The 12269-nt window shown below is 39.5% G+C and overlaps 1 protein-coding gene across 2 annotated transcripts in view; it reads left to right on the forward strand.

Moving 5' to 3' along the window:
• WDR37 (WD repeat domain 37) overlaps positions 1 to 3229 on the forward strand; it is a 32107-nt gene extending 28878 nt beyond the window's left edge. For both annotated transcript variants that reach the window (XM_026035669.1, XM_026035671.1), the window contains exon 14: positions 466 to 3229. In XM_026035669.1, coding sequence (XP_025891454.1) covers positions 466 to 597 — 132 coding nt within the window. In that variant the 3' untranslated portion in view covers positions 598 to 3229. The remainder of the gene's footprint in view (positions 1 to 465) is intronic.
• The last annotated feature ends 9040 nt before the right edge of the window (positions 3230 to 12269 follow it).

Below are 12269 nucleotides of genomic sequence, written 5' to 3' on the forward strand. Positions count from 1 at the left end.
TCCCCAGTAATGGGATAATCCTTCTGCTGCATTATTATTCTTCCTGTATTATGAATATAGTGAACAAAGAAATCAACAGCTTATCCTGCAAGCAAAATAGTTGCCAACAAGTAGCACCTTATTTTAAGATTGCTTCTGTAAATGAAAATGCTAAAATCAAAATTCAACTGATGTGCATAAGCAAAATGAAAAATAGTAAACAAAACTGGAAAAACTTTAAAATTTTGATAAGCTTGTTGGGTGCTTCTGTAATTATGAACCCTTGAGCATTAGTGAAGTTCTTGAATGTAAAATTTATTTGAAATAGGTGTCAAGCCTTAGCAAAATATAAATAATATAAATTGTCAGTATGTAGTAGTAGTAATAATAATAATAAAACCCCTCTGCAGTTCATGTTAATTTATTGACATAGAACATTTTCAGGATATAGCTGAAGTAATACTAGTATCTCCCACACTGTTCCAGGGCCACAGAAGAATGGTGTGCTGCTCCGCGTGGAGTGAGGACCATCCAATATGCAACCTGTTTACGTGTGGGTTCGATCGTCAGGCTATTGGCTGGAACATCAACATCCCCGCTTTGTTACAAGAAAAATGAAATGCTGGAAGTATTTTTGCAGTTTATGTTGCCATGGACTTTTCCACTTCTGCAGACTTTTCTGAATACTGGTCTGCTCTGGCTGTAAAAGCTCATCCTTAAGTGGAGAATTTTGCAAATGTTCTTGTTACCACATTGTGCACAGTTTGCATGAGTTGTACAGAAAATGTGACTTTTTTTAAATATTTTGTCTTGTGTATGAACTTTTATATTTTGGCATCCACTGGTCAATAAGTTCACTGTTGCATAGAGCACATAAATGTTCATAAGTTATTTAGCATTTATTAGATAAAACAGTAGGGCATTAAATTTGTGACATGAATGTGAAAGTTACGTAGTTATTGTAGAGATTATATAGCAGTCTGTTACATTTTTCATCACTTTACATATCTGCCTTGTTAAAAAGAATTTGCAGGGCTGAAACTTTGAAATGAAGTGTGAATTTCATTAGTTGTTTGATTGTAAACATTTTTTGGTTTGCATCTGTTTGGAATTCTTTTTAGTGCTGCAGTATTGAGCAACTTAACTCCATTTTTATTCTAGTTACTGGATAAATACTAGATTGAGAAGGAAAATACAAGCAACTTACGTAGAGAGTATGGAATGCCACGTTAATTCAGGATGCTTTTTGTACTTTCGCAAACAAGAAATTTTCATTCTGCCCTTATATAAAGCTGATTCTAATCTTATGGCATTTCACACTAGCAAAAATTCCGAATATCATAGTTCTTATCACGGAAATTGTCAAGCAAATTTTGAAGCACTTTAGTTTATAGCTATTGTTATAAACCATTTATGAAAGTTTGACTTTAGCAGTGAATGTGAGTTGACCTTTAAAAGAAGGATTTGCTTCTTTATGGTGGTCTACCAAGAAATGAAATCATGGGGTATTTTTTTTTGCTGTTTTTGTTTATTTTTATATACCTACAGTGAGCATTTTTTGAACTGTGCTCACTTCCCTGATTTTTATTTTGAGCCAGCAATACAAAGTAAATGAGTACTACCTCAGAAATGAATGTTAGTCAAGATGCATTGAATCTCTATAGCCTAGAAAGAAAGCACTTTTGGTCTCTGGCAGAAGTACTGTCTCTAACATGAGAGGAAAGACAATCATACTAAATGTGATCTTTAAGATAATTAACACTTAAAGCTAATGGAGCAATACGATAAGTAAACATCATCTGTCACCTTTGTGTTCCCAGCCGTGGCTAGGGCTGCTGCAGTCCCTGTTCTGAACCAAAAGGGGAATAATTATGTAGGTTTCCCTTCCTTCTCCCAAATGATATTACTCTGGTTTTTGCTCCTCACTGTGTTTTAGGCTGTTTTGCACTGGCAGCATGGTGTTATACCACAGCTGTTGATGGTATAAGTAAATGCAAGTGGCAGCTGACATCTTCTGCAAGAACAGAAAGACTGCTCAGACAGACACCTCCTTTTGCCCAAAGGGAGATACTGCCCTAACTGTCTGACATATCACAGGATAAGATAAAGGGTTAGAGTAATCCAAGGGTGTGCTCTAATAATAGGATTCATGGAGTTTAATACCGTCAGATAAAAAGTATTATGGATGCGTAATCATATTCTTCTTGCTGTGTGAAGCTCCAGTTGTGCTCAGGTCCTCTGCCCCAGTGCTCATAGTGACCGTGAGGCTGTTGGGTGAACTGGTCCTCTGAGTAACTGGTGTGTAAAGGTAAGGAGGGGAATGGGAGAGCGGATTGAGTAACTGGGAGGAAAAAGGGAGCCCAAAAGTGTTTTGGAGCATAAGTCTGAGAGAGAGAGAGAGGACCGAGGAATTTAATAGAGAGTGTGTGTGGTATCTTCATAGCACAGATTGTCATAGTACTGTGATCTTAAATCCCATTTTTGTTTTGAAGGCAGAAGATAGATAAAAATCTGATATTTCACAATTGTTTCAGTACCAAAACTAGTGAGGGTGGGGAAAGCAACTGTAGACTTGATTCTGGTTATCAGCATACCTAAAGATTGCTGTTTATTTTCACTTTTTTTTAACAAAACGGTTAAAAACCGTTTAACATTGGGCTGCAGGTTTTATTCTTTAGGAGAAAAAGGCTCACTTTTAGTATTTGAAAAAAAAAAAAAATTAGTGCAGGTTGTTGCCATTTAAAAACGAGAGAAGTGTCTTCAGCCAGGAGAAGCAGTGTCTTCAGGGTGGCCTGTGCCCTGCATCTTGAGGAAAGATCAACCCCTTGGCTATCTGGGGTGGGGAAAGGGTCACTGGTTTTGGTCCTGCTACACTAAATTCTTGAGCTGCTCAAATACCTGTGTCACACAGGACCCCTAGACTCTATGCAGTTTAATCATTTTGCTGCAGACCTTTTGTATCACGAGAGGGACCAATCTCTGGCACCAGGAATGGCTTTCACTTTGAGGGGGTAAAAAATATCAGTGAAGGTGCTAGAGCCACGTTCTTATGTGCAGGCTAATACTTAATCAGCTAAATACTAAAATATCTCTTAGCTTAACTTTATAGACTGTATGGAAGTTTGAACTGAGGCCATCAGTCCCCCCGAGGCAGATCACACGTGAGCTGTGATAGCGAACGATGTTACATTGGCTAAGCACGTGGAAAACATTTCATGGCTTTGAATGCTCTAAAGAGAGCTCTTCAGCACTGAACAGTGTCCAACATTTCATAAAATGGAGGAGAGTTGCAGTTACAATTTCAGTATTGTTGCGGAATTTCATGGAAAATTCATTGCTGGGCAAAATCGAGCTTTTTTTATGTCTTTTTCTCTCAAGCAATGCACATCAGTTTTCACCAATTTTGTATATATGTTAAAAGCAGAAAAATCTGGAGTGAGACATGTTATGTGTTGCCGAAATCTGTGAACAACACCTTTTTGGAAAAGAATTTATAAGTTATGTGGAACCACTTTTTATTATTCAGCTAATTTGTTTTTAGATGTAAAATGTTTTTCTTCATTATGATTCAAAATGCATTAAAACAGTCAAAAAAAAAAAAGCTTTTTTTGCAAGTTGTGGTTATTCTGTGTTGCTTTAGGATTGCAGATGGTCCTTGTCTTTCAGCTTTTTAATAGACAAATTATCTACCTATCCATTTTCCACTTTTCTTTTTGAGAAGTTTGTTTGCAGCTTTTGGAAACAAAGTGATGGGCACAAATCTTTTGGAGGAAGGCTGAGTCTATGACTTTCGTGGTGCAGTTGCTTATCCTGACAAGTAAGTATAGCAACCAAAAGGTACAGACCTGCATTTATAGTCATATTCCTCATGTTCATTCATATTGCTTGTAAAAGCAATTTTGTAATTAAGTTTTACTATGCAGGTTATGCAAGTCTCTGTGACCTTCCATAATCCTATATAAATTGATTATTTTTAATGAAGTCTAAACCATAGATATTATACAATGTATATGTTTAGAATACTCTAAAAATATTTCTTCCAAAGTACTAAAAGTTTTATAGAATTTTGCTTGTGGGGCCAACAATTAATGCCACTGCTGTGCACATCCCATGTTTTCCTTGTTAGGGATCCTTTAATGACACGTTTTAAAGACTTTAAGAGAGCCAGTGCTCTGGAAAATTATTCTTACTTATAGTATAGCTTAGAAATCAAAGACCAAAGCTGTAAAGTGGTGAAACTAAATTGGGGACTGGATTGAAATAAACCCCCAACCTTATGTTTTTAATCTCTTTATATGGCGTTTAAATGAAGTCCAGACTTCTGCAATTGGCTTAAACATGTGGTATTTGTAACATCTTTAAATTATCTAAAGGCATAAGTTTCATGTACTTAACAAAGGCTTTTATTAATCTGTTAAATATTAAAATGTTAAAATCCCTCCTAATATTAAGATGAACATATGTGCTGAAGCCTGATTTTTAAAACTGAATATATAACATGCAAAAATAAGTGATTTCACTAGCATGTCCGTGCTCTAATTTTGAGAAGAGCAGCAGAGGAATTAGCTTTGCCATCACTGTGTGCTCTTTGGACCAGTGTGGAATTTGTATTAAATGCTCTACTGAGACTAAAATGTGTCACTGAAAAATTACTCAGCCTTGTGATATTTTAAGTCGCGTTGTTACCTTTGCTGATTCCCACAGGCCACAGTTTTCAGAATGTAAGTAATTTACAGGATTTTACAGCAGAAATCTCATATAATTCAGACCGTAAATCCTGGTCAAAATGTGACAGTGACTGGGAAAGTTGTTGTACTGGGGAAGTGTGTTTGCAAATGGGTCGTGGACGCTGCTTGTCAGTGTCCTCATAGGAAAAATGTTAATTTTTGTTTTTCTATATTGGAGCACGGGGCTGGTGAGTATCATGAGGATTTGCAGCCCCAAATCATGGTGCCCACAGCAACAGTTTGGTTCCTAGATGGATTTTTCTGAAGGATGGTTCAAGGTTCTGTGCAAAGACCAGAATTAGAGCATTATGACTTCCTGCGAAAATGGGAATGGAAATTCTACATCCAAGAGGGCATGTAGAATAGAAGAGAGCTACCAAGTAAATACATAGATTATGTCAGCGTGATGCTGCTGTTGAGTAAGGTCTGAGTTCTAGGGGGGATGAAACTTCACCTTTTCACTTTCTTGAGATAACAAAATTGCACTATATATATATATATATATTTACACACAAACATATACATACATATACACACTCCAAAGGATATAAACAGTAGCAATCTTGGACAAATATGATGTCTTGTGCCATCAAAAATCATTAGTCAGTGAAAGAGGAAGAAGGGGATTAAATAATTAGGGAACTTCATCAAATTAACACACATAGATGTGTTAGAACCTAGGATTTTTAATATCCTCTTAAGTATTAAGTGCGGGTAAAATCTGAATTTTTCTGTTAATTTTTAATTATTATCTTTGCTGTTTGACTAAGAACTATCCCTATGTAGATGCCAAGCTAAAGCAAAGTATTTTAATGGAACAATATGTTCTCTGATTACTGGGCGTACAGTGAAGCCAGCAACCCTGCAAATAAGAAAAACAACCCTGAAACAGTAGCAGTAAACAATGCTGGAATCAAGGCGACAGTGTGACAAAAATCTGAAGTACAGGGTTAAAGCAGCAGGCAGAAGGCAGGGTAACGAAGGAAAACCCAAACTTTTCAGCAGCAGCTTCAGGCGAGGGGGAAGCAGTGCCGTTATCACTGTTAATTAGGAATGTTTTTCAGTGTGGATAATTGTGGGCCATGTTGTTTTGGCCTTTCATGTTTTCTGAAGCTTGAGAAAACTGGGGACGTTAGAGGGCTGTCAGAAAGTTAGAGGCTCTAGTTGAGTGATGTGCCTGCCACAAGTGCTGAACTCCCATCAGCTCCGTTTCCTCCGATGGCTGGTTAGTAGTTTGGAAAATCAGATGCGTGTGCTCAGATATAGATTTAGAAACTTCATTTTAGGTGCCTGTTTTTGAAAGCAATTGCCTTATTTTGTGTATACTTTATGTTGTTACTGAATTAATGTACTGAAAAGTTCTTGGGTGCAGATGCGTAGTTTACTGAAATGTAAGAAAAGAGCAAAGATATTTTTCCATTCCAAGTTATATAAAGCTACTTGGCATTTAACATTAGAGAACCGAAGCTGCATTGCATCAATTTCAAATATAGCTATTTTCTGATTAATGTCATAAATATGTTCTTTCAGATGCTTGTCATTCCTCTTGCAAAAATCTCTTCACTAGGGTATGAGTTCCAGCATGTTTTTTCACAGTTGAGGGAAACGGCAAGTTTAGCTAAAGATGCTCTGAGGAAAACTGGATGATGTAAATGTTGCATTTGCGGCTAACATCTGCTTTGTTACAGATCCCCAGCAAGTCCCAGTTGCCTGATTTGGGGGATTGAACTCGCACACACTCAAATATATACATATGTTAAAAATAAAATTAATTTTAGAAATCAAATATGAATGTGTGTGTATTTATAATACCCTGACCATTGCAACTGAGGTTGTGTTTCTGAGAAACCACTTGCATGCTCAGTAGGGCTGCAGCTGGATCTCTCTCCTGCACTTGAGGAGCTCCTTGTTCCCGAGAGCAGAGCAGGGTGTTTTTGAACAACTGATGCAGAAACTATAACTGAGCATACATTTTTACACATTGCAGCTCAAAAGCTTAGAAGCATTTATCTTGCATGACATAAAAGTAGTTGACTAGGGAGAACTCTGACGATTGTCCCTAAACGAGAGAAGCAGTGGTGCGTTCCTGGAGATGCTCCAACTGAAGGGAAGCAGGAGCAGAGCAGAGGGAAGCAGGTGGCTTTCGTGCATGGAGGTGCTCCTGATGGGCATCTGTGGCTGGCCTCGCAAGGGGCACCAGAGGACAGATGACTGGGAACACAGTGTTCACGAACAGCCTTTGCTCACGCTGTTGTCGATGCAGAGGAGAGACCCTCGAGCAGCGATCGCTGTATCAGAGACTGCAAGAAATGAAGCTGAACTTTAACTTGTGTGTGAGAGAAAGATGGAGCTGCGCAGTGAAGGGAAGGAGTTGGGCAGTTGCTTGGGTGAGAGAAAACAAGAGAAAAGAGCTCGAACACCTAGGAGATGTTTCAAGTGTCAGACCCATGGAAGAAACAGGCCTCCGAGATGTCATCTCTAGATGGCACTTGTTCTTTGCCCAGGAGTTCTGGTGATTAAGAGTCCCTCTTTCTGGAGAGAGGAATTTTTAAGAATTTGTTCAAGGATTTACATGGTATCTTTCATATTCAATAATTTAGACTTTATTTCCTCACACTTGAATCTTGGTGCTGTGTGTTTAATGCTTAGGGCTTCACTTCAGCCTTAGCTTGTTTTCTGATTTTATATATTCTTATCAGAATATACAAAAATTGGTTGGAAGGAACTTCCTCTGTAGGTCATTTCTTCACACATTTCAACCTTCAGACATTACATCTCTGTAGCTGTTTTTTTTTTAATACTGTACCTGGTACATCCCAGTTGACATAAAAAAAAAAAAAGAAAATATATCTTCCTTACATTCATGTGCAAATTTCCAGTAATATTTTTAATAATTTGATTTCATCAAAAAAATCATAAATCAAAGTGTTTGCATTTGATGGTGCCCAAAGTACCAGAGAAGAAAAGAGATCAGAGAGCTCTAGGATTATGTGCAGAGATGAAGCCTGTGCAAATCTTCCAAAAGGTTCCAAAAAATCACTTCCAAAAGACAGACCTGCTGGAGCAGCACAGACAGGCAGGAGTTGGGAGAGGACAGTTATGAAGTTAAGACATGGCAAATTTGCCAGAGGATGAGCAGCATGTTGGGTGTCAAAGACATAACCAGTGCGAGGGGGCAGCGGGGGAATGGGTTGCTCTCTTGGACGATAAATGAGGAAATAAATCATTGCAGACTGTGCAGAATTTTAGGGATGTGACAGTGGCAGATGCCAGACAGGAGAGGAGGACATCAGGTAAAGTGACTGTGCCTAGTGAGGAAGGGGAAGAGAGGAGGAGTCAGACTAGGAGCTTGTGGGGGCTGAAGAAAATATTGTTGTGGGAGAAAAAATAAAACAGGAGAAAAAGGGAGGGCGCAGAAAGCAAGAGCGTGGATAAAAGAGGATGTAAAGGAGATGAACTTAAGTCAGTAAAGGAAGTGAAGAAGTGAGAAGAAGAAAAAAAAAGGAAAAATCTGAGAAACAATTAACAGAATGGAATATTACTCTCTTTGCCAAAGGCACTGTACTTCACTTTATATTGGTATAACAGGCTTTGCCGAAAAGGATGATCATCCATTCTAGCATCAATCTGAGGTATAGGTCTTCACTCAACAAACTAGTAAGTATGTTTGTAATTCCTGTGTGAATTGTGCTAAGTGCTCTAGAAACACAAAACCAAAGTACTTCAAAAGCCCTTTGTCCAGGCTGGTAACCACAAGAAACAACGGGTAGAAACAGACAGACATGCAGGAGGAAGTAGGTTTTTTTTAAAATTTATTTTAATGCTTAAAATTATCTGTGTTCTTAGGTATCCTACTTTGCTGGGATCTTAAGCGTCAAAACATGCTCCAGTTCCTCCAAGCTCTATATACCTATGCAGTGCTGTTGACCTCAACAGGACTGCAGGTGTCAAGTGTCTTTAAGAGTCTCAACAGCTTGTCTGAGGTTTTACTATGAAACATCTACAATTACGTCTTTGAAATGTAATGTAATTCTGCTCCATCACTAGACATTCACACCTGCTAAGATGCCCCCTTCCATTCTCTTCTCTCTTCACCAAGAAAAGGTTTTTCTTCACTTTCCAATGTCTTTCTGTTTCAAAGGGAAGAGAAATGTAAATGCAAAGAGAAATGCAAAGCCAAACATGTGAAGAAGGCCATATCAGATGACTTCTGAAGCAACTTCTGTGATGCCATAACTGAGCTTCTCATCTAATGGCCTCTTTTGCTTTCTCCCCTCCCCATTCTGAAGGCAAAAGATTAATTTTCCCAGGCATCTGCACCACCTTGCAGCAAAGCCTTATGTTAAACCCGATAACAAGTGCAGCTATTTTAATTCGGCTTAATTTGATCTTGATCCTTAGTATTAACTATACTTTTGATCTTTCCTCTAACCTGTTTCCCTGAAGTTTACACGTATAAAACCATAGGAGAAGTGGTATCTAATTTCTGATCCATTTTGTTAATAAGCTGATTACAAGTATTTAAAGTTATCTCCTCTCCTCCAGATGCAACAGAACAAATGACCTCTAAACACAGGCAGTCTTGCCAACAAGTCACAGAGCTCTTGCTGGAAATAAACAATGTCAAAACGCAAACATGTGTCTTGCTCGTGTGAGGGGAACCATTGAGCGAAGTCCAGCTGAGCTCTGGGGAGTGCTGTAAAAGCAGAGACTCAGCCCTGTAGCCTTGGGCTGCAGATCCATCAAATGCGCACTTTTTGACTGAAATAAATTGCCAATGAATTTCATTTGGGAAAACTGTTTAGTGAACCTCATGGAGTGATTTTTCTGCAAGAAATTGGTTGGGAAGTTCCTCTAGATGTGTTTGGAGTCTAGCCCTCTCTCCCCGAGGCCAGCAAAGATGCCCAAGTCCTGGATCTGGTCCTGCTGCCACCTGGCCAAGTCTTTGTGGTCAGCAGGGGTGCTGGAAACACGCGGGCACGTTTGGACTTTGGTCTGGGGAGGTGAAGTTGCTGGCTATGGGGCCATGTGGTCCTGCATAGCATCTGTGTGTGGGATGGGGCAACTGTAGGGTGGATGGGATCACGTCCCTTTGGGAAAGTGATGACTGTACAAGGAAATACCCCTGTTTACCTCATAGGCAGGACAACTGTGCTCATCCAGTGGCCCTCTGCTCTTATTCACGTGGAAATGTGCTGTGTGCCAGAACGCTGCTATGTAGGTGCACTGTATTTCCCTGTTGAAAAACCCATCTCCTCTTGATTATGCGGCGTTTAGATTGATGTAGCTTGATTAATGTCAGTGTCTTTGCATGGGATATCTGAAAGCAGAGACAGATCCTATTTCTTGCTCTGGGAAGGAAATATGTCTTTTCTTCTTCATTAGGAATGGCTCTGCAGGGAAACGATTTCAGTATCCTGCCCATATGCTGCTTAGTTCTTTTAGGAGAAAGATTTTGTTTTGTAAAAATGAACAATTCTTAAAGAATCAACATACACTTAAAATACTTTAAATGAGGAAATTTCTGATGCTGCCCCTGGAGTTGCATAATTTGCGTAACACACAAAACTGGCTTCTTAATTTTTTGCATTTCTCTTTCCATTTTTTTGTAGTTAACTACTTCCCAGGGGATGAATCAAATCAAGCTCTGCAAGGACTTCAGGGGAGTGTGAAGGAAATGCTCTGGTTGTGCAGAGACAACAGACATGGTCTTAACATGCACTGCCTGCTTTAGTGATGCTCTACCTCTCCACTGACAGGCTCACTCTGGTTTTATTCTATTTCCTGAAATTTCTCTGGAAAAGTTGTCATGTCCATTTACCCCTTAAACATGCAGAGTTGTTGATCACAGGTCTTTCCTCTCAGGCTGGGTGGTGGCACCCAACAGGGTGTTAGGAGCAGTAATTGCCACCAGAGGGCACGCCGAGATGCTCAGATGGGAAGAATAAAATACACACGATTTTGTCTAAAGAGCTAGGCTGAACTCTGCTGCTTCGCTCCTCATGTACTGGCAGGGCATGATGAGGGAGCATAATCGTCCTGGCAGGGTCGGGCTGGTGTTTTCTTTTGAAAAATGCTCCTAAATGAGTGTCTTAAAACAATCATGAACCACCGTAATGGAAGAGGGACTAATTGGAAGAGTAGAACTCCCCGCCCTCTGGCTCATCTGATCCTCATCCATTTACCTTTCCTGCACAGTACTGGGGAAAATAACTAAAACAGAGTGTTTTAAAGACGTAGATGGGAAGTTTTTGCCTGTTAGCAATTCCATCTCTTACGTTTGCATCAGTTGAACTAAAGACAAAGCAGGTCTTCAAAAGGTCTTCTGCCTTGGCATGCAGTCAGACGGGGGAGACATCACATCAGTTCTTCCACTCAGATACACTTGGGAAACCTTTTGAAGGAGCTCGTTACTATTTATTTATGTTTTATTTCAAGTTTTGCACAAGATCTTTCTCTTTGCCGTCTCTTTCACAGCAGTTTTGCAGCGGGCTGTATTTCTTTGAGTTTGCCACCCAAAGCCGCATGGTATGTTGACTAGCAAAACCTGCAAATACAACAGGTGTCTTCTTAAAAGTTGTGTTTCTTTGAGATATTATTTAATTTTTAAGAGTAGCTAAACTATATTTGATTCCTTCAGCTAAACAGTAAATAAAAAAATACCCGAATTAAATTAGTTTGAAGTCAAACCGAACATCTTTTTCAATCCTAATTTATTACTTTTCCCCTCAGGAAGGAAATAAGCCTATTTTAGATATATTCAGATAGTCCAAACTACACTTATAAAAGCAACATATATTGCTTTGCATATATGGCAAATATATTGCAAACATATATTGCAACATGTAAAAGCAAGAAATTATCATGAACTTTTTGATGTAGATTAAAGATTTGGGAATATTTCCAATACTCTATTTAGTACTCAAACAATATCCCAATAAAAAATCTTCTCCTGAATTAGAATGAAAAAAAAAACCCTCAGAAAGCTTGTTTTGGTTGGCCAGAACACGTCTAAACTCTAACTAACAGGGAACTGGTAGAACAATAAACAAACATGTTCAGCACCTAAGGCGCTGGTACCCTCTGCAGACTCTAGGAGTTCATTAAACCTTGCCCTGCAAACTTATGGACCAATTTTGTCTCCCGCTGCCTTCTCTGCCAAGCTCTGGCTCTGTAATTCCCTGAACAGGGCACGCTCTGAAATGTACAGCCAGCAGCAAGAGGAGCAGCAGCAAAGTGCAGCAACAGCCCAGCAGCTCAATTCGATGCCTGCTTTAGATGATCATTGCAATCAATGGGGTAACCTGCAAAACAGCAGCACTTGCTGCCAGTGCTTTTCTGCTGGGCCTCTGCTGCACGCCCCACATCGTCCCTGGTGCCAGGATGTCCACAGCTGGTGCTTGCATTGCATTTCTCATCCAGGAGCTCCTCATCCAGGAGTGGTTGTGCAATTGTCCTCTGGGGCAACCAGGCAGGTCCAGCATGGGTCAACAGCAGCAGGTGCCAGCTCCTCTAACTCCAGACCGTTCAGAAAAGGAGATGTCATGATGCTCATGGACACCC

Source organism: Nothoprocta perdicaria, unplaced genomic scaffold (genome assembly GCF_003342845.1).
Source record: "Nothoprocta perdicaria isolate Ctin4 unplaced genomic scaffold, notPer1 scaffold_164, whole genome shotgun sequence".
Classification (NCBI taxonomy): Eukaryota; Metazoa; Chordata; class Aves; order Tinamiformes; family Tinamidae; genus Nothoprocta; species Nothoprocta perdicaria.